The 21,506-nt window shown below is 52.7% G+C and overlaps 1 protein-coding gene across 1 annotated transcript; it reads right to left on the bottom strand.

Moving 5' to 3' along the window:
• Positions 1–485: 485 nt before the first annotated feature.
• Positions 486–21,396, bottom strand: TOM1 (target of myb1 membrane trafficking protein). The gene is made up of 15 exons (XM_084299827.1): positions 21,299–21,396; positions 14,224–14,308; positions 12,471–12,549; positions 12,178–12,327; positions 11,932–12,066; positions 11,475–11,621; positions 10,333–10,449; positions 9,715–9,848; positions 9,029–9,062; positions 8,383–8,488; positions 7,254–7,374; positions 4,595–4,670; positions 2,373–2,432; positions 1,989–2,025; positions 486–1,895 (listed from the first exon to the last, which is right to left on the bottom strand). The coding sequence occupies exons 1-15, from the start codon at positions 21,348–21,350 to the stop codon at positions 1,747–1,749; spliced, it is 1,482 nt and encodes a 493-aa protein (XP_084155953.1). The 5' UTR covers positions 21,351–21,396; the 3' UTR covers positions 486–1,746.
• Positions 21,397–21,506: the final 110 nt, after the last annotated feature.

Genomic DNA, 21,506 nt, shown 5'->3' with positions numbered 1-21,506 from the left:
CCGGGGATCATGAGGTGATCTTCCTCGTGCACCTGAGCTTGGCTCTGGGCTTGCTGCAAGGACAACAGGAAAAGCCAGAGGCAGGGCTGCGTGGGTGAGGTCTACGTGGGTGTGCGCGGGAGCTGGAAGGGGTGATTTGTTTTTCCAAGCTGCCACCCCGTCGGACACCGGGAGGTGGCACAGGGACAGCTGAGGACACCAGGGAGCCCTTTCGCAGCAACTGTTTCTTGCACGTCTTTGAGTGATTTATGGAGTGTGAGGTGTGATTTGGGCCTGGTCACAAGGCAGAGGGGGAAGAGCAGAGGAGGTGGCTCACCCTCTTGCTATTTCGAGATGGGCTGGAGCCACCTCCCCAGGAAACCACGCTGAAACAGCTCCCACCTGCCTTTGCTCAGCCCCCACGCCGTGCTCTCATCTTCCTGCAGAGAGCAAATGTGGCTGCCCAGGGTCTTCCCCTCCCCATGCCGGCAAAGACAGCACACGCATTTCTTCAGGGTCAAGAGTTTGCTCCTTTAATGTGCAATAAAAAAGGCAACTCTCCCACATTCGACAAGAAATCCCACGAGCAGGAGCCCCAGGCTCGGCACCCTCCTCCCTGGCCGCCCCGTAGGATTAGGCGGCGTGTGTGCGGTTTTTTTTTCGGGAGGGTTTTGCTCCCCATGTGCAAAGGAGCTCCCGGCTGCTGCAAAGCTGCTTTTTGGTGTCGGATGAGTCTTGCTTCACCTCTGCGCTCACCAGCTGAACAAGCTACCCCAGCAACGGCACATTCTCCCCGGTGTAAAAGTGCCTAAAGCCTCCAGCTTTAGGGAGCACAGCTCTCTGCCCCCAGCACACGGGGAGCCGCTAGCGCTGGCTGCTCAGAGGCGCCGGGATCCTCCCCACACCACAGCAGGACACGGTGGAAGGCATCAGCGGAAGCAGCAAGAGGGAGGCGGGATGGTATCAGGGAAAGAGGGGAGGAAAGGATGAGAAGGGGGGGAATTAAATTAACTGCAGAGTTTGCTGAAGGCACACCCCACCCCAGGGCAGGCAGCCCTTTCGGCCCGCAGGCTGGGTACCACTCACAGCTCGAGCCCTGCGTGCAGCCAAGGGCTTTGGGGGCTGGCTGCTGTGGAACGGAAACGTGGGGGCTTGGGTTGGGCTCTGGACAAACTGACGGGGGAGAAGAGGAAGGGTTGTGAGTGGGGAGGTCTTGCATACCACAAGCACTTGTGCAAGAGAGGCTAGAGCAAGAGGGCCCCGCTACCATTAGTGTTTTTGCTCTGCCACCTGTAACGTCGCACGCCCTTGCTGCTTTCCAGTCTAACAGCGGCAGGCAGCGGGCCGGGGACCCGCTCTGTTGGGAGGCTAGGAAAGAAGCAGGCAGGCACGATTTCAGCAGCAGGCTGCAGCCTCTCCTGTTTCCTGGGCAAGATCTCTGACTGCCTCCCTGGAGAGGAGGGTGGGGAGCTGCTTCTGCTTTGCCCACCTCGTACCAAAACCAAAGCCCACACCTTCCACGTTCTCGAGCAGCTTTGAAAAGCCCCTTCACAAGCCTATTGTGCGACGTCCCTAAACACAACAATGGTTATCTGGAATCTGAAAGCAGCTTTAAGATAAAAACAACTCAAAAAAAAAAAAAAAAAAAAAGAAAACAGGAAGAGAGTGGAGGAAGGGGACAGAGTCCTTCCCCTGCTGGCCCCTGGTCGGAGGCGAGCGAAACAGCACACACAGCCTCTTGCTCCACAGCACACCAGTCAGTAGCATTCACAAGGCAAACATAGCGTCATCTTCCTTCGCTTGCTTCCGATGATGGCTGGCAGCAGGAGGGGAGACGGACGTGCCTGCCGAAGAGCTGGACAAAGTGGGGAGCCGGTCCGCAACTTTTGCTCGCTCTTCCAGGAACTTGTCAAACTCTGGGACAAGAGCAGAGCATCAGCAAGGAGAGAGGCTTGTGGAAAAGCCCAAGTGCTGCCAGCTGGAGAAGGGGGTTGGCTGGTGACTCTTACCTTCACTGGTGACACCTTTTGCATCCTCGGACTCCCCCTAGGGAAGGAGAAGGGCATGGTTAGAGGCAAGGCAGGCAAAGGTACCTCCACAGGTGTGATTCTCTGTCTGCATGGAGGGAAATAAGACAGTGCTTCCCCTCTTCAGCAGTACAGACGTGTTTAAGTGGCCCTGAGCCCCAGCTCATTAGCTGTGCCTCCCAAAAGGCTTTTTATACTGTTACAATACCCCAGGCCCTGTGTCCTCGCCTTTTCCTCCCCTGCTCCCTCCAAGCAGCCTGTGCTGAACATTCAGCAGTGCTGGTGCCCTTGAGCACTGCCTAAGATCCAGCCCCACAGACAGCTCTGACAGGACTCCTGCCTCCAGGACAGCAGCCCCTCGCTTACCACGTCAGTGGAGAGCCACTTTTCGATGTCTTCCATGAAATTGGCTTGCGGAACCGGCACCTGGGACAGAAGGAAAAAGAGGAATGAGGCCAAGAGGAGAGAGGGTGTTCTTAAAACCCACTCTGCAAAAGAGAAGCCCAAATCAAAATCTAACCCTCTTGCCCCACCGTTCCGTCAGTTCAGGCCCTTCCAAAGGCGACTTGCAAATGCAAAGCTCTCCCAGCTACCAACGGCTCACCTGCTTCCTCTGCCCCATCCACACCCTGGCACGCGTAGCTTATAGGATGCGTGCCATTAAAAGCATCTGGGGTTTGGTAGTTGGCTTTGGGGTTTAGTACAGGATGAGGCTTTCCATTCCGGTAAGGACCCACTAGGTGGAAGCTGGCTGCTTGTTTTAGGCAGCCAGAGGAGATGCTTTTCTCCACATCGCCTCCCTTCCACAGAGCAGTGATGGTCTGATGTCAAAGTCTGTGGTGCTGAAGATAATGAATGTGCCAGGATTGGTACCACGCTGAGGGGAAAATACACCTGCCAAGAAGTGATTCCCTGGCAAGATCACGAAGCACAGCAGAATCTGACATCACACCAAACTATAGAAATGGATCCATCAAAGACAAAGTGCTCTGCAATTAAAGTTTGACTCCCAGTAGGGAAGAAGCTAGCGCAGAAGACTTTACATCCATGTGCAATTTAAGCAGCAGAGACAACTTTCTAATGGACAGAGATATCCTTGAAGGAAACCAAGACCAAATCAAAACCCCAGATCCTTTCCTCCAGTCACAAGCTCCTGAACAAAGCTGAGCAAAGCTGAGCCCTTGCTAGAGGTTTTACAAGCAGAAATGCCAGAGGGTATCTGTAGGAGCTTTTTTCTTAGTCTATATAGTACCTACAGCTCTCTCAGAAGATAGCGAGGCCAAGAAGAAGAGCAACCCCTTCTCACCAAGGACAGGCAGACTTCCCCAAACCAGGTAGCAAGTTCAGATAGTTACCACAGCTGGCAGAGGGGTGAGCAGGGATGGAAGAGGATGTGTAATATCGAGGAAGTTTCAAAGCAAAGTGGCTCTGTCTACCCAAAGAGAAACTCTTTGGAGTAGAAGTGCGTTCAAGCTAGCTGGACAGCTTGTGGGGAAACTTCCAAGAGCAGACATCAGTCTAGGCAGTGTCCATTTCAGGAAGGCAGGCTCACAGACTTCAGACCTGGGTGTGTCAAAACCTCAGCATGCCTGAGGTGGTGCAGTGCAGGAATTCCTGCTGCCGACAGACAAAATTCAAAATCTTGGAGGCTTGAACTCTTTAGCTACAAGAGAAGTCCTCCAGCAGGATAAAAGCCAAAATAAGTTTTATTCCAAGTGGGCAGGAGAGGCTGCAGAGGGAATGAACAGCAGCAGCCTTCCCCATATTACTCTTGATTAGTGCCCTTGCTCCTGGGACACCCAGCCCGTAACAGGGCATCCTTTAGCTCACAGAGCAGCACAGCACATGCTCTTTGGGCCTCCAGGCTGCCGGGACTTTTCCCTACAATTACGTATGCTTGAGGGAAGACTGACACTCTGCCTGCTTCCTTCCCGACCCTGGTCTCCAGGGCAGGGCTGTGCCATGTCACTTTGCAGTCTCCTGATGTCTGCTGTGCATCCTCATGTGCTGTGCCAGTGGCACCTCTGTCTAGTTCAGCAGCCCCAGCCTCCTTTCTCCCTGCTGGCGCCCCACAGTCTCACCATTCCTTGCCGCACCATCCAGTTAGTCAGCTGGGCTCCATCACTGGAGGCACCAAACTCCCCCTGGTCGAGAGAGAGTCTGCACTGAACACTGCTCTTGCAGAGGGTGGGGGAGAGGGGAGGCAGTGGGTTTAGGGGGGAGGGGAAAGAACACGCTGTTAATGGTGGCCCACTTCTCTGACTGCAGAGAGGAGGCAAACAGACTTGGAAACCCGCTGAAGTAGAATAAAACCTATTTCCAAGTGGAAATTTCCTTGCAGATGTAGGGAGGCTATCCTGTTACCAACTGAGGCAAGTCCAGACTCTCCATAGTTCCTCACCTCCGAGGTTTAAAACATGAGGTAGAGAGCCCAGGGAGTGAATGCAGGTTGGTGGAGACGAGGAGTTATCATCAGTCATGTTAAATGCTTGATTTTTTTTCCAAACCGACTGCACGTTTATTGCACTGGTGAGCAAGGAGGACACAACCACTCCTGAGGATGTACTAAAGGCTCTGTGGCCACTTACCGCTCCCGTGTTCTGCTGTCGGGCATCCAGGGCACCAGCGAGTCCTTTGGAGGCTTGGGGATCTTCGTACTTTACCCTGAAAGCACAAAGTTAGATGACAGACAGGTGAATAAAAAGCCCGAGAGTGGAGAGCAGGAACTCCTAAATATATACTCAGGGTTGCTGACTACAGAACATTTCATCTCTTGTTGCTCTGCTACCAAGAGCTTCTAGAAAGGTAGGCAAAACCCCTACGAAAGATGAATGCAGCCCACACAAAACAAAATAAACTGCTCACTGCAACATCACTGTGGGAAACCAGAGGACAGCCGAGGCACACGACAAGAGGATGACAAGGCGTTGCCCGAAACCAACCATCCAACAGACTAAAACACAGTCGTACAGAGCTAGGTGCATCGAACATGGCACTCATCTTCTCTGGGGTTGACGACAGAGATAACTAACACAGACTGACCAGCAGAGTGCTACAGGAAGGATTTGAGCACTGAAGCCCCTGTGTACCTGTATACCTTCACAGGCACAGCTCAGAACCACATCTTTAACCAAGACCACTCAAGAACTGGTGGTGGCAAAGACTCGCTGATGTATGCCACGTAGGAGGTTAGGCTGGATGATCAGAATAGCCTGGCGTTGCTTCAGGGTCTTCAAACACCTCGTTACAGCAACTTCTTTCCACACAGAGACACGTCCCACCCCTCATCTCCCTTATTTCATTTCCGTGTCCCCACTACGCAGCTACTGCACACACTAACGCCACACGTCACCATCTGATCCACGCAGGCTGGAACCAACAGTCCTTCCATGCTGGGAGCACGAAGCCTGTCCCAGAAGCTCTCCGCAGGTCTCCCCTCCAGCTGCTCCCAGGCCCCTCCTTGCAGCCGTAGCAGCCCATCACGTGGATCCGTTCTTGTTGAGGGCCAGGGGCTTGGGCCAGCGACGCTCAAACTTCTCGAAAAAGTGCTCATCCGTGAAGGGGCCGCTGTGGACGATGGCATCAAGGATGAAGTACAGCGCTGCTATCATGCCACTGATGAGGAAGAACGGCAGGAAAGGCTTGAGGTGTTTCAAGCACTGCTTCGCAGAGATGCTCATGAAGCATGGGGAGTCAGGAACAGACCCCAGCTGCAAGAACGTCTTGTCCGGGAGCAGCAGGGAAACGGGTCGGTTCACAGGGAGGGGGACACTGACAGCAGGGGCTGGTGAGTGAAATGGGAAACCCGAGCCAGTGAGAGCAGAGGCTACCTGGCAGGGGTGCAAATGTGGGCAGATGGAAGGCAGAGAGGCATAAATAGAAGACGCCTCATTACAGCAAAGATCATAAGTCTCAGTGTGTTAAGGATTGCACCATGCCGGGGAGGATACGATTCCACCCCTGCCCAGCTCTCCCTTGGCCACCAGCACCGAGCACATACCAGAAGCTCAGATTTCAGCCCCAAACTGGAGGCTGTTGGCACCTGTGTTTTGCCCTGGACTGCCTCTACCCCGAGGCAGCACATCCACCGTGTGCTGGGAGCTCCCTGCATGTAGCCATCTACCCAGGGGTTCCCAGCCCTGAGTGAAGTGGTTTAGGGCTAAGAGTGGTGGGATTCGTGTTCAGCAAACAGGCTGAGCCCAAACCAGCTGTCTGGGTGTCTAAGCACGGCTTCCCAACAGGCTGACGTGCTCCTAGCCCAGCAGTGTGGTGAGGGAGGAGCAAGGCCAGCCCGGCTTGTGGAGGCAGAGCAGGAGGAGCTCAGTGTTTGGACACGATGACCAGGAATAAATCAAGTTGTGTGCTGCCTGTGGGCTGCTAGAAGCAATCTGAGACAAGGGAATGAAAGGAGGCATCCTGATGAGGTCTGAACTTGCCACTGTACAACTGCAGAGGAAGGCACTCCAGGGGTGGAGATCAAGAGCACAAGCCTTGGAGGGCTGGAGGGAGCCCTGTGCCTGTGGACTCTGCTGCTTGGTAACCTGTGGAGAACAGGGGGTGATTCTGACAGGTGAAAGAGATTCAGTGAGCCAAAAGGATCCAGTCAGCACAGCTCTTGTTGGCTCCTCCCAGAATAAGGACTCAGGAATCCACTCTTTGCAGAAGAGAAAAGCCCTCTTCAGTCCAGATGGGACAACACCCAACTCTTACTGCTTTCCGTAAGGAAGTCTCAAACATCAGTCTCATTTACCAACAGGGAAACTGAGGCACAGAGCAGTGCCCTGTCTTGCAAGCCACAGTGGATTGTGTATTTCCTGCACTCCAGTTCAACAGTCAGTCCATTAGGCTCCACCGATATTCAGTGACAACCGAGTTCAACATCTCCCCAGTCAGGGCACGGAGCAACTCCTGAGTTCACAGACAGAGAAGGAAACTCAGCCAGTCCCACTCCACACCTTCATCTCCTGACACTGAGCATCCCAGCACACACAGCCCCTCTGTTTAGCAGTAAGGGACATGCACACACACAGACCACTTCCTTTTCCATGTGCCCAGGACACTGTGAGGGGGAGACGATGTTAGCAGGGGAACTACTGAGGTCATCCTACAAACACTGCATGGGAAGAGCACGGTTCTGTCACATCCGACTGCCCCCTAGGAACTGCTGCTTGCTGAATTCACAGCCCCCGTTTCCCCGCACGCTCCCCACTTACAAGAAGGCAAGAACAGAAGGGGTGCTACACTCACTCTCTGCGCTGCTCAGCCAGCGAGCTGCCCCGGGTCATGGCAAACATGTCGAACTCTTCTTCCAGCTTGCCGGAGGTGTTGAGGGACTGCAGCCCTGCACTCACGCTGCTTGAGCCCAGGTCTGTGGGAGACAGAGGAGGGTGAGCAGGCAGGACAGAGCAGTGAATAGAGGGCCATGTGCTTGGAGTACTAAGTGGAAAGCCAGCATCAGAACAGGCTGAACTGCTCCAGGCCCACTCATCAATCCTGCCCCTCAGCAGCAGAACAGTGTATTCATGCTTTCGGTGTTGTGAGTGAAGTGCCAGACTCAGTTTCTTCTTCCCCTGCTCAGCAGGATATTTTTAGCTCAGTCTGGCAACAGCGGCATCGATTTACTGCGCTGATTCTGAAGGCCAGATGTTCCTTACCATTTAAGACAACAGAGGGAATTGCTCCATAACCTGTGGAAGAGAATAACCTGTGCTTCTGGGCAAGCACCTCTGAGACTCTGAGACAGACAAGTGGATTTCCATTACTTAAGTGTCACCTGAAAAACCCTGGCTTGAGAAATATCTCCACTGGCTTGTTTGTCAATACAGTCCTCCCGATTTTCTGTAGCTGCACCCAAGCTCTACTGAATGTGCTCACAGCCAGTGAGAGAGCTTCAGGCACCACTATGTGGGCTGTTGGTATGTCCTGAAGACCATCAGGACTCTTTAGGCTTTCTGACAACCTGTCAAGACCTGGGTCCTGAGCCCAAGATGCTCACGGCTGCCTTTGCAGTACAGCTCAGCAGCTTTTTTCCTCCCAGACACCACACAGCAAGAGGCAACTGCACTGCTGCTAGGGATAGGAGGGGGAGCATCTTTTTTCTTTTCCCTGCTGGAAAGCCCAGACCTCAGCCACAGCCTAATGCTGAGGTCCTCCTTAAGCCATGACCACCTCGTGCACAACCTGAGGCTGTGGATGCTGAGACATGATTGTGTCCCTTGGCACATACACAGGTTTCTTCATGAGTTTATTAGTTGACAATATACCCTATTTCTCTAGGTTACTTTATAAACGTAGCTAAATTATTTTAGAAGGTGATTCAAGGGTATTAAAGGGTTCTCAGGAGAAAGACTGAGGGGAGTACTACATGGCGACTCACTCATTCCAGCCAGCTGGGAGGAGAGGTTGTTGGTGACTTCAGGTTGTTTCGCCGCAGGAGCACTGGGTCCCAGGTCAATCAAGCTGTTCTGGGCCTCGGTTGGTGCCTTTGGAGAAAAAATGGAAGATAGTGAAGACTTTGTGAGGTTTGGACACCTTGACCCCCTAGTTCTAGTTCTTTAACACTGGAGAGGAAAGCCCTTCTGTAGCCCATCGAAAGATAGCAGCTGGATAAACCTCTCCTTGGAAGAACGGGGGCAGTGATGGGAGAACTGGCTGGGAATAGTGTTCCAGGGCAGAATGGATGTTTGTAGGTTGGGTGCTGCTCAGACAACAGGGCAGTGCTGACACAGCGAGGTTCATTTGGGAACTGGTCCTCTCCATGCTCAGCAGCCAGAAAACACATCTACAACCGGTCTGTCCTTATTCTTTGGGTGAGGGGAAGGGGCCCACTGCCAGGGAGGGAGAGGACAGCACTGGGAACTGGACTGTCCTGCACACCAGTGTGGTCTGGTGCAGCTGAGCAGGAAGAACAAAGCCTGCAGCTTTCAAGTGGGGCAGACTGGATCCCTTTCCAACTCAGCAGGACACAGCAGGTGCTGCAGGATGCAAACTGAGCTGTACCGAAGTCAATAACTCTGAGTTACCTTAACAGGCTGTCCAGTCCGAAGACGCTCAAACCTGGAAGAAAAATAACAGGACGTGACAGGATGAATTACAAGAGTGTGTGCTTGTTCACCCTCAACCCAACAGATTTCTCAGGAAGGCCTGGAATAGTTTGCCCCTTCCTACATACTTGGAAAGGGGGAGCATGGTTGAGGGCTCAGTTCTCCCCCCTGGACAGAAGACACCACAACGGAGCCCACAGAGTTCACGTCTCCAAAGGTGTGGTGCGAGAAAGCTTCTTGTGATACTCCAAAGCTAATTCTAATCAAAATGGTTCAAACCTGGCTCTCCTTCATGCAGACAAAAGGGACCAAATTCTCCAGATTTCACCCTTGCAGAAGAGATAAGTTTGGTGAAATGGAGGACAAAAAAGGGTGCAAATTCCACCTGGGCAAGTCCTTTCTGTGTCTGCCTGCCTCAGAGCTAGAAAGCCATCTCTTTCCATGCAGTTTCCTCCTTCTTCTGGGTTGGGTTTACATACCATCAACAACACAGTGTCTCAGAAGGGGCAGGAATAAGTCAGGAAGAAGTGTGAATTGGCTCTTTTTTCAAAGATGGTTGGTACAGGCTTACACCTTAAGCATTACATCCATGGGCAGATCAAAAGGGTGGAATAAAAGGCAGGCAACTCTTGTGGAAGACCAGGGCAGAGAAGGGAGACGGGTACCTCTCATGGCGTAGAAACACATTGTTGAGGTTGTCGTTGATGAGGAGTAGCTCCTCGGTGAGCTGCTCATGGAGGACACGGGGAATCAGTTCCAGCACACGCTGCTGCATGGCTCTGCACGTACGATTCAGCTCCTGCTCACAGCAAGGCAAAGTTACCACAAAGGTCAAACTGAGGCTGAGCACTCGCGGATTTGGAAGTGTGACTGGGACAGACAGACCCCAGAGCCTGCTGGAGCCTATCAGCAAGCGTAGAGAGGGAACAGATACTGATATGAGATTTAAACTGAATATGAGCTTTACAGTTACTGGTCTGCTCTCTCCTCACAATTGCATGCCTCTTGTTTAACACATCATTTAGAAAAATAGGCCCTCAGGGATTACAGGTCCTTATGTGGGACAACTCCAAGCTCAACAGTGCAACTTCCCTTGGCCATTTAAACTCCACCTCCCCTGTGACTCCCTTATCCCATCACACCCCGATGAGCCCCACACTAAACTGTCCACTTCGGTTGCTCCCCATGCCTGTCACGAGTAATTCCTTAGCCCCTCTAGTCACTCCTAAATTGAGTTCCACGCGCCAGCCCTCTGCCCAGCAGCACTGCCTTCTGTTCCTTACCTGCAGCAGCTCCAGGTCAGAATTCTCAGCCTGGGATGGCACCAACTCTGTCAGCATCTCTGACATGACCTTCACGTTCCCGTTCACCACTTCCAGCTCGCTGCGCAGCTTCCCGACCTGCAGAAGGGAGGGGAAGCGTTAACTGCTCAGCCTAAAAGGCTAGGGGGACAGATAAGGTAGCTCTGAATGGCAGCACACAGCGTGTGCGTGTTCACAGAGCCAAAGGGAACGGCCACTGGAGAACTCATTTGTCACTGCTTAGTTTGGCTCCTGGGAGCTCCCAGCCGAAGGAAGCCCCATTACTCACCATCAAATTCATTTGCTGCTAAAAGATGCCAGGCTCTCACCGGGGACCTTTGCCACTACGCCTAACCTTGAATTTCAACAGCCAGCACAGGATGCTGTTATGATTCAGTCTTTCCCCTGCCAGCGGCTCCTGTGTGGCAGCCACTCCAATCATTTCATTTCTGAAGCAGCGGAAGAGGGGAAGAAATGAATTCCCATCCAAAAGGTGAGCCTGGGCTAAGTGTGCAGTTGAAGCTCTTTCTCTCTGGTTTCAGAGGCTACTAATGAGCCCCTCGAGAGCAGTCTCTAGCTTCTGTTCTGTGCGGGGATGCGAGCTACCAACAGCTGGAGGATTAGTGCTGAACCTGCTGTCATATGAAGTCAGGGCGAGGAAGGAGAAAACAGGATGGGGAAACAACTGAGAAAGCCCTGGCCTTTGCAAGCCACATAACCAGATAGGGCTGATTTACATAAAGTCAGCAGTGAGGCAAGATAAACAAAGATGATAAGGAGGCATGCACTGAGCAAGCTTACACTGTGCTGCACTGCTCTGCAAAGACCTCGCTCGAAGCCTGTGTGTCTCAGTTCCCCTCTTCCCTGCAGCCAAAGGATCCTCCCTATGCCTGCTGGCAGCCCCGTCTTAGGGAAGTAAAACCACTCTGTGATTGTGGTGCCCCAGCTCATCACTATGACCACGAAGAAGCTCTGGTGAGCCCTAGAGGGATGATGTTTTACAACAACTCCTTAAGGACAGAGGCTGGGGAAGGACCAGGGCAGCAGTCCCAGGAGAGCATTGGTGAAACAGCCCCCGGGTGGAGGCACGGTCAGCAGCACCACGGGGTCTGTGTGCAACTCACCTGCTCTGGTGTGGGTGTGATGGGCGCCTCGCTGGACGTCTCTCTGCCAGCGGGCAGGGTGACAGGGTGGAGGATGGACTCGATCTGCTGCGGGGAGTTGACCACAGGTGAGTTCTGTCCGGACTGGGAGTTGGAGCTGTACACAGTCTGCGGACAGAGGTGGGAGAAGTGGCAGAAAGACGATGTTAGACATTCCCAGGTAGTGCAATTATGAAAGAAACGTTGATGTCTGCACACCATCTGCTTTCAACAGCTCTTCTAGCTTCTCTGCCTCACCTCCCCCACATATCCTGCCCTGTAGCTGTAGCCGCTTTGCCCACCACAGCCTTGCAAAGAGGCTTTCCTGCAGCTTCTCCCTCCTCATTTCCTCTAAACGCAACCTAAAGCTGCTGCAGTCCCCTTAGACCTCCAGAAAAATATCAGCCCAGCTTCCTTCTCCTCAGCAATGCTCCCATACCCTCCGCGGTGTGTGGATGGGTGACAGCATGTCCAGGTCGGTCATGGGGAACTCCAGGCCTTTCCGCCTAAGGTCTTCATAGACAGCCACGACACCAGTCAAATCCGGAGAGCTGCGGAAAGCGTCCGCCCAGGACTGGGGAAAGGGAGACAACGCAGCCCATCGTCATTTGACAGTGCACAAACACCTAAAGGCAAACACACTCTCTCTGAACCGGTGCAGATGCTCTCACTCTTCTCGGCTCACCTGGATGAGGGTCAGCACCTTGTCGTGCACTATGGCAGGCGGATTGTTCTTCGGCAGGATTGTTCTCACCAGGACGCTCTCCACAAAGTCCTGGCTGGCCACAAGGACATGGAAGCGATGGCCACAGTTTTTGACACACGTCTCCAAGACCTTTGAAGGCAAAGAAGCATTAGCTGCAGCTTTCTCTGCCTGCATGGGTTAGCCTTGCTGTCTTTGGGTACCCGTGTCTTTGCAGTCAAGGACTCAGCTCTACAGCAGGACATCACCGAGCTGAGAAAGACTTGATCACTCACCGTCAAAGCCAGCATAACTTCATGGAAATTCTTATTCCCTACAATTCTCTTCTTTATGGCTCGGAAGGCATCTTTGGGTCTGCAGGAGAAATCAGATGGAGAAATATTACCACAAGGTTGATTCTTTCTCACCTAAGGAGAAAGAATCAAAGTAAAACAGCCACTGGCACCTAGAATCTCATACTCAGTGGTGACCATTCCCCCACCACGTTTTCAGCGTGGCTTGAAGCAAAGACTGGTAAAGCAGCTTCTGCCTCTGGTTCTGCAACAGAACCAGGGTCCTCCTGGTGAGTGCTGTGTCTGACACTGGAGGCTTTTGTGTTATTGTCTGCAACAATCCAAGGAGTACAGACAAAACAGAGGGGAGAGTAAATACAAAAATAGAAATGTGCTGTTTGAGGATGGAGCAAAATCCCTGAGCAGAGATGCCAAGAAAGGAACACAAAAAACTTGGCATGGGTTAGAAACAGGAAGGAGAGAGAGAGAGATGAAACAACCCCTGTTATGTTTAGAGAGAAGCTTGTTAAACAAAATTTCCCTGGAGGAAAGGAAGCAGGGGAGATACAGTGGCAAAATCTTGCATATACTGCAGGTAGACAAGACAGCAGCAGCATAGCAGGGCCTCCTTAACCCCTCTCAGAGTGGTCTGAGCTCACTGTGGTTCTGTGAGAGGGCACAAATGGACTGACGTGCTCCAGCAGATCACGGGAAGAGAGACTGGGCTGGAAGAGCAGCAGTGCTGCAGGGCAAGAGTGAGATGGAAACACTGAGGTAATAAGGAGGGCAGGAGTGGATCGGATCAGGGGGCAGTAAGGCTGTAATGGATGGGCATTAGCAGGAGAATGGGAGACAGCTCCATGCCAGGAGGGTGCAGCTGTGCTAGCAGCAACCCAGAATTGAAATACTAAGTGGTGACAGCTCAGGAGTGTTAGCAGAGACAGGCAGATCTGCACCATGGGGATAGCAGGACTGGAAAACGAGGGGTGATAGATCTGTAACTAGAGACATTTGACTTTGTTAACATACAACTGTGAAGCAGAAAATTGGGCTAGCTAATCCTCTATCAGCTTCACTGCGGGGTGGGACAGGAGCGAAACCTACATCATCTACTCTATGTATCACCTTCTTTTCTACATGCTGTTCTTGACATCTCCAGTGTGAGAGGGAGCGGTCCCTCTTGAATTCACTGGCAAATCCCCAGGTGCAGAGTTAACATGGCTGGCAGATTTCTGAACATCCCACCCCAGGGAGAGGGAGACAAAGGCTCTCCTACCCGCTTTGCGCGTGTCTGAGTGAGTGTATATGGAAATAGCTGAGAACATAACCCCAGCAGGACTTGCACTGTCAGGGGACTGAATAGCAGCCTGAGATTTTCCTCTCTCCACAGTCACTGCTCCGGAGATTTCTGCATTCCCAGAGGACAGAGAGGGATACGAAGGAGGAATAAACCAGAGTAAAAATATTGGAAATGTGCCTTTGGGAGATGGGAGGCAGCCTGGCTTGGATCTAGGTTTCTCTGGGGACTCTGAAGGCCTGTTTGAATGGCTCCCTGTGCTCACAAGGATTACAGGGAGCCATCTAACAGCTGCTCTTGACAGCTTTGCTGTGTCTCTAGATCTCCCAGCAGAGTCTCATCTAAGGGACTGTTGGGCAGCCTGGCTTATTACCTCCCCCACTGTAGCCTAGGGATGTAGTGCTACAGGGAGTGTGCTGGGACCTGCTGCTGGAGGAGAACCCTTGCCAGCTCCCTTACCCTTCTTCAGTCTCGTTAATGATGTCGCAGATCTCCATGTTGAGAGCCCAGTCCTCGTTCCGCAGGGACCCATCGGTAGCTCTCTCTGGAAGACAGAAACCAAGACAGGACAAGGCTAAGAGTGGCCCTGGGACTCTCACGGCTGCTGTTCCGCTGTCACTGCACCCCAGAGCCCGGCCTCCTTCTCCCTGCCTTCCACCACCAAATATAATCAGGTGAATCAGGCAGCAAAGTCCGAGCCACCAAATGCTTCCCACTAGGTGTCACCACCACAAAGCACATCGCTGGCTGCTGTCGGGGACAGGCATTCGCTCAACTTTGCCCACAGCACGCATGCTATCAGACATGGACCGCCCGATCCCTGCTGCGTACACACAAAGGGAGAGGGGCTGAGCAGAAAATGCATGACTTCAGCTCCACAGACTGGAGAAATGGAGGCTTATTTGCTTTGCTGCTGTACGGCCAGGAAAAGAAACCACGAGCTTGGCCTGCTCACACCGCCACAGATCGAATGTCTGCGGCGTCGCTTTTGGTTGCATCAAGTTAATGAGACCAATGAATCAGCCCCGTTGCTTACACACATAAAGCGCCTATCACCACATCGATACGGCGTTTCACACGGGTCACCTTGCTTTCACATGGGTTCTACAAAAATAAACAAGCAAACATAAACAACCCAGATGGGACCTTCCCGTCTTTAACATTTGCTTCTTTCCCCTGAACTTCTGGCCTCTGGGGAATACGAGCAGAAGAGGACTGCAGGCTGAAGCCGAAGCAATATGGTTTCAGCTTTGACCGTGTCCCCTTTAATTAGGAATTCCTCAGTCAGCCTTGATGTTATTCAAGGCAGAGACTTGGGCAACAAGCAGCTATTAGTAGAGAACACCAGTGCCTCCACCCTGTAATCAGCCGTCTCTCGGCCCCAGCCACATGGGCTGACTGATGCCTTTAGGGACACCACCGGCAGCTGGGGGCAAAGAGAGCCCGGCAGCGGGGTGGGCAGGGCCAGGCACTCTCCAAACCGCAGGGAAACACTGAGATATAGCACATGGCAAGCAGCGGGGGAGAGCCATCTTTCCAAGCACTCCCATCCTATAAAATGCCTGGCAGCAGTGGGGCAAGACAAACTAAAGAAGCCAGACCAGTTCAGCACCTACCAGGTGCTCTTCAGGAGACCCAGCGAGACACTTAAAGTGCCTCCCTTTTCAAAACTGCTGTCCCCGCACAATCTGGAGGTGACCCTTGCTGCTGCAGGTCCTTTAGCCTTTCAGAGGGAGACTCCTCTGCAGAGCTGCCTCTTCTTGCTTTTGACCCAAGTATCCAACAAGCCCTCTGTGGGACTGAAACGAAGTGCCCACTCACGCAGCGGTAATGGGGTGGGGGGACCAGAACATAGGAAAAAGATTTCTAATTCCTGACATGGCAAGCACATCCATCATGTTTTGGGATGTCGTGTTTCTGAGGATCAGCCAGAAAGCTGCTCACAGCTCCCTGCAACACAGCCTCTCTTGTACGTGTGTCCTTCCCACAGATTGCACACCACAGCGTGAAGCGCCCTGCATGGATCTTATCATAATGCAGACGCCACCTTCTCTGTGGACTGCAGAACCTACTGATTAGACTGTGATTAGGTTGATTACACTGTGGCCACAACCAGATGGAAGAGGGCAAACAAGGCAAGGAGAGTGGCAAGGAGAATTTTCTACCTTTCTGTAAGTCTGCCTACCATTGGAATAGCCCAAAGGCCTCTCGATTCAGGTGAACTTGTGTCACTTTGGTCATTCAGATGAACTTTCTGTCACGCGTGCCACGGAGAAATCCTGGCCTCTGCAGATCTAAGCTTCCTCACTGAAGCACATGAGGTAGCGTCACACCGAGGGATGTGGTGGAGAATGTATGCAGGGCAGTCTACATGGACTACAGGGGTGCCCGCCTGGTGTACCATACAAAACACAGGGGAAGTGTTTTCCGTCAGGGCAAACCTGGGATCAGGACTCCGATGGGTTTGGTGCACGTGGTCTCAAAGCCGCACTTTGCTATCGCTCTCCTCTGGCATGCTGAGGGGCACCTCCCGCTCAGGACGCACCTCAGTTTAAACTCCAGCCTCCCCAAAAGTTCCTGTGAACTGCTTGTTGCCTCTGGCAGTGAAACTCGCAAATCAATCGCATGGTTTTGCTCTGCTGAAAGGAATTCCACATCCATCCTTCACACTCCTGAAGGAAAACACTGCACGTGGAAGGAAAAAACAAAACTTGGGAACTGGGTTCAGCCTAAAGGAAGGTCCAAGCTACAGAAGAAACCAGGGATGAAATGAAGACAGAATTTAACCTTCAAATCTTTGCTGTTCAAAAACCTCCCCCACTCCCCTCATCTTCTTTTTTGCCCTACGTGAGTGTGAACAGACTGCAAACGCACTTCCCTGTGCTCGGTGCTACTCTGCAACCCGCTCCCCTGCCCTCTTTTTCCTTCCAAATGTGCTCCTCCTGCCAAGGCTGGGGAGCAGGTTTGCTTTCCAGAAAGGAATGCAAACAAACCGTGTGTGCTCCCTCACCTGGCCGGCCTGTACGGGAAAGTGGGGATTCCTCAGGGGTGACACACAGCCCCACAGCCACCCCACAGCGGTGCTGTGATCCCGCCACCCTCACCTCCCTTCTGACAGCGGTCGGCGAAAAGCTGCAGGAGAGCAGCTGCCCTAAATGCAATCAGAAAATACGGAGGTGGAAGAGCAGAATTAGGGCATATGGAAAACAGGAACGCAACCACACGACATCTCCAAGGACAAAGCACTTGAATTTACCAGCAGAGATTAAGACCTGGCCTATCTGGCCTTGGGAAGGCTGGAGCTAATGCCCTCTAAATCCTCCTCGCTTCTAAGCACTAAGAGGCTGCCCAAGCCTAGTATACGCTGGAGTTTTCTCTGAAAATCCTGAACTTTACCCTTTTGCTAAAGCCTGCGGAAGGGAAGGAAACAAAGTCTACTCATTAGCAACATGAAGGATCAGTACGGCGGGCCCTGTTTCACGAGCTGCAATTTGCACATGAGCCATCTGCCCCTCACGAAATCTGAGCTCGGGAACACCGACAAGTCCCTAAAAACAGCGAGGACAGGAGGCAGGGAATGGCTGCCCGCCCAGCACTGCCTGGCAGGGCTTATCAGGCAGCTTCTGTGTGTGGCGAGCTGATCCCGACCCGCTGCAGGGTATGCCTGTGAGGGAGGTTATCGGCGATGTATCAATGCCGTCTTCTTCAAAGCCCGACACCAGCTGGCTGTGGACCACGCTGCATGCAAGAAGCCCTCCATGGGCCCGCCTCAAAGCCATGTTGTTTTGGCAGCCAGGCTGGCTTCCCGGGTGTGACAGCGCCAGGGTTTGTCTGCTTGCAGCGTGCTGCCTCGCTAATTGCTCGCCTCAACCCCGAGCCGCTGAGGGCTGTGGTACGGGGTCAAAGCGAAGCAAAGCGATGGCTCTTTCTTCCCGGCATCTGATGCACTCCTGCTGACTGTGATTAAGTCATAAAAGCTATCTGGAGCCGTGAGATAAGAAACTATTCTGAACTCGGCGTAACTGGTACACCGGAGCTGTACCTTGCTTTGTGCCACGGATGAAGTGCGTGGCTTTGTTCCTGTACAAGCCTCCTGCCTCTTCCCTCGTGGCAGGGAGAGCCCAGTGCTGGGCTGGCAATCCCACCCATTCCCGGGACAGATACTAAGCCGGCTCCACCTCCCCTTGCTCTCCTTCAAAGGTCTGAAGCATCCCTAACCAGCCAAGCAGCATTCAGAAACCTTTCACAGAATCATTTAGGTTGGAAAAGACCTCTGAGATCATCCAGTCCACACATTAACCTAGCACTGCCAAGTTCACCATTAAGACATGTCCCTAAGCTCTACAACTACACGATTTTTGAAGACCTCCAGGGATGGTGACTCAACCACTTCCCTGGGCAGCCTGCTTCAATGCTTCACAACCCGTTTGGTGAAGAAATTTTTCCTAATATCCAACCTAAACTTCCCCTAGAGCAACTTAAGGCCATATCCTCTGGCATGCTCCACTGTACCTCGTCAGAGACCAGTGCCCTGCTCCAAGTCAGGCCCTTAACCAGGATGCCTTCAGCACTCTGTCCTAATGGCTTAAAATTCCTTGGCAAAGCATCAGGCACTTTCTCACCAATTTCAATAGGTGTTTGAGGGCACCCACATTTTATTGCACAAGACAGCATAGGTTCAGCAGAAAGTAACGCAACAGTCCTTTCTCCCAACCTCCCTTCAATCTGTATCAATGAATTGGCCCAATTCAGCATCCTGGCCTAAATAGGCATCCAGCACAGTTGCCTTGCTAAGCCTCATGCTTTCACTTTCCACAAGGAAACTTTAGCACCAGCTCAGCTGGGATTCCACCATTCAGCCCTGCTGTATTTCTCCAAAGACGCAGGAGACAACTTGCTCACAGAAGGGTTCAGGGACATCCGCAAGCTGGGACCCAAATGGCTGTGGGGATTTTTCTTGCACAGTGTTTTATCTGCTCCTCTCCCTCACCCATGAGCACAGGCAATCTGCTTTCACCTGCTGCCTCTTTCCAGTCTCAGCTTTCCCTGGTTTTCATGCTTAACCCACTCCCCAAAGAGCAAAAACTCCTCTCCATCTCTGTACTACACCTTCACTTCTCTCCCTTGCCTGGCTTCACTCACTAAAATAACCTCTCTCTGTCCCTTTCAGTACTGCTATAATTACTAGCTATTCTAGGCTTCAGGGTTCAGGAGAGAGCACTGGTGGTTTCCTCTCCATTCTCTCACTCCACCTTGTTACTACTAGAGCACCTCCTTGAAATTAGATTTTCCATTTTTTATTTAGCTCCATTTACCTCATTTCCATTTTTCTTTTAGCTCCTAGATAGAGGCCAAGTGGGTTACCCTTTCAAGGGTAAAATCCAAACTACAATGCTTCAGCACTCTGGAAGTTTCTCCATTGGTCAGAAATATTTTATTTCAATTAAATGTCTGTACTCATCTTACTTAGGAAGAGACGTTGTGGCCTGAAAATAGGGCAAAGGCAAATTCCATGACTATATCTCAAGACTGGGAGTAAGAAGGTGTAAACTTACTCCTCTGCAACTGACTCATAATCACAGAGATTATCTGAGTATCCATTTTGATTATTTGAATATCCATTTCCCTGACAGCAAAATAAGTGGGATTTCCTACATTCTCTTTAACGAAGGAATTTGAAAACATCACTGCAATGTGCCACAGAGGGTTTTTTATTTTTATTTATTTATATTTTTTATTCTATAGCCGTCATCTAACGCTGTTTTAGACTTAATAAGCTGTGTCAGACACATATGACTTTGCCCAAGTAATTTACCATGATGTCGTATCAGCTTTCTGCAGACAGCCTGCAGCAGCAGCACTGTGTAGGTTTGGTGCTCAGACTCACGGGTTCACTATGCAGCTGCCACAGACCTACTAAATAACTTGATTAAGTCATGTTCACGTCTCAAATTAGATAGAGAAGATAGCATTTATCCACATCCCCAGGATGTTAGGCGATATTCAAAAGGAGAAAACATTCATATTTACAGCCATCAGCCCTTTTTAGTCCTCCACACCCCAGTTGCTTTCTCGTACGCTGCAAGTCCTCCACCCCACTGGACTCCAATAACCCCAATTGACGCCAGTCATTAAGATTTCTCTACTGTCACACCTCTGATACAGAGGACTCCAAACTCCTGTTTGACAACACTCTTGAAATACTTTCTTCCTCTTCTTTGCTGTCGGTTTGTTGCTTGAAAATCCCTTAAAGAGAAGTAAAGCCTAATGAGGAAACCACTCACAATCTGACTACTATAGCGATCAGAAGATCTGGAGGGCATGTAGTAACCCGTAACACCAAAAGATGACTTCAGTTTGGCTGTACCCAAACATAACAACGTATCTGATACGCTGGCTGGAGGAATCAAAGAGAGTCATTCTGTACAGGGCAGGAGAAGGCTTCCCTTGGAAAGTGTGATGAAACATGTGACTGTCATCTGGGCAGGCATTACAGATCATTTAGAGCTTTTTCTTACTGAAAACCTTCCCTGGTGTCGGTTTGGTCAGTGAGAGCCTCTGAAATAGGCAGCACTTAAAAAAAAAAAGCGTTTCCTAAAGCAGCTGCTTTGCTGCTCCCTACCCGCCCCATGCACAGCACCCGTGTGAGCGCGATGAATCAGGGGCTTCATGGCGGAACGGAACAAAGGTCTACACAAGGGACGGAAAGCAAGAGCGGGCATTTGCATAAACGCACAAACGGCCATTATATGGGACGGAGACATCCCGTATCAAAAACATCACTGCGGGCACAACCTGGAGGCACTTAGGATGACACAACATGGGAAGAGAGGCTTCTTTATTGTAAGCATTTTTAGAACCACATCTGTTTCCAGACCAGCGTGGCTGTTTGTGGCCTTATTCTTTCTCTCAGACCTCGTGGTGGGAAGCTCAAGGCTGGTGGCCTCCCTTGGGGCTCGCCCTGCGGGGAGACCCATGGCGCCCACCGGCCTTGCCACAAGATGGCCGCGCCAAGCCCTCCATGGCCCCCAGCCACGTAATGGCCGCCCCCTCGGGCAGGGCACGGGGGTCTTCCCGCCCAGGCGCTGATTGGCCGCTGCGGCTGGAGCCCAGCCAATCAGCAGCCCCCCTCCCAACGAAGACCCCCGGCGAGGTGCAGGCGGGAATGGCCGCGAGCCAATCACGGAGCTGTGCACCGCGGGGGGGGGGGCGTGGCTCGGACCCCCGTCCCCTTTAAGCGCGGAAACTTCGCCTCGCCACCTCGAGACCACTGCGCGCCGCGATTGGCCGCCGCCGGCACCTCCTCGGGCCGCGCGCTCCCCATTGGCCCAGAGCGCCTGCCAGTCAGAGCCGAGCACCCCTCCCATAGGCCGGCAGCGCGGGGGGGGGGCGGGGGCAGCCGCTTCCCGGTGGAAAGAGGGGTCCTGCGGCGGGCGGGCGGGCTTCAGACCGGGGGTGGGCGGCGAGGCGGGAGGCTGGGGGGGGGGGGAGACGCGCGCGGGGCGGCGCGGCGCGGGGGGGGCACGGGTCTCACCGATGCGCTGCCCGACGGGGGAGCTGAAGGGGTTCCCCAGCAGAAAGTCCATCGCCGCCGCGGTCAGCTGACTGCAGCGCTCACGTGACCGCCGCGCCGGGCCGGGCCCCGCCGTGACGCCGCCCCCCCCCCCCCCCCTAAACACCTCCCTCCCTGCCGTGAGCCCGGGGCGGTGCGAGGTACAAAGGCAGGGAGGCGCTGCGGGTGC

This window comes from Netta rufina (assembly GCF_964035555.1).
Source record: "Netta rufina genome assembly, chromosome: 1".
In the NCBI taxonomy this organism is placed as follows: Eukaryota; Metazoa; Chordata; class Aves; order Anseriformes; family Anatidae; genus Netta; species Netta rufina.
Note: the sequence above shows the minus strand (reverse complement) of the source record. Positions and strands in the feature narration are given on the sequence as shown.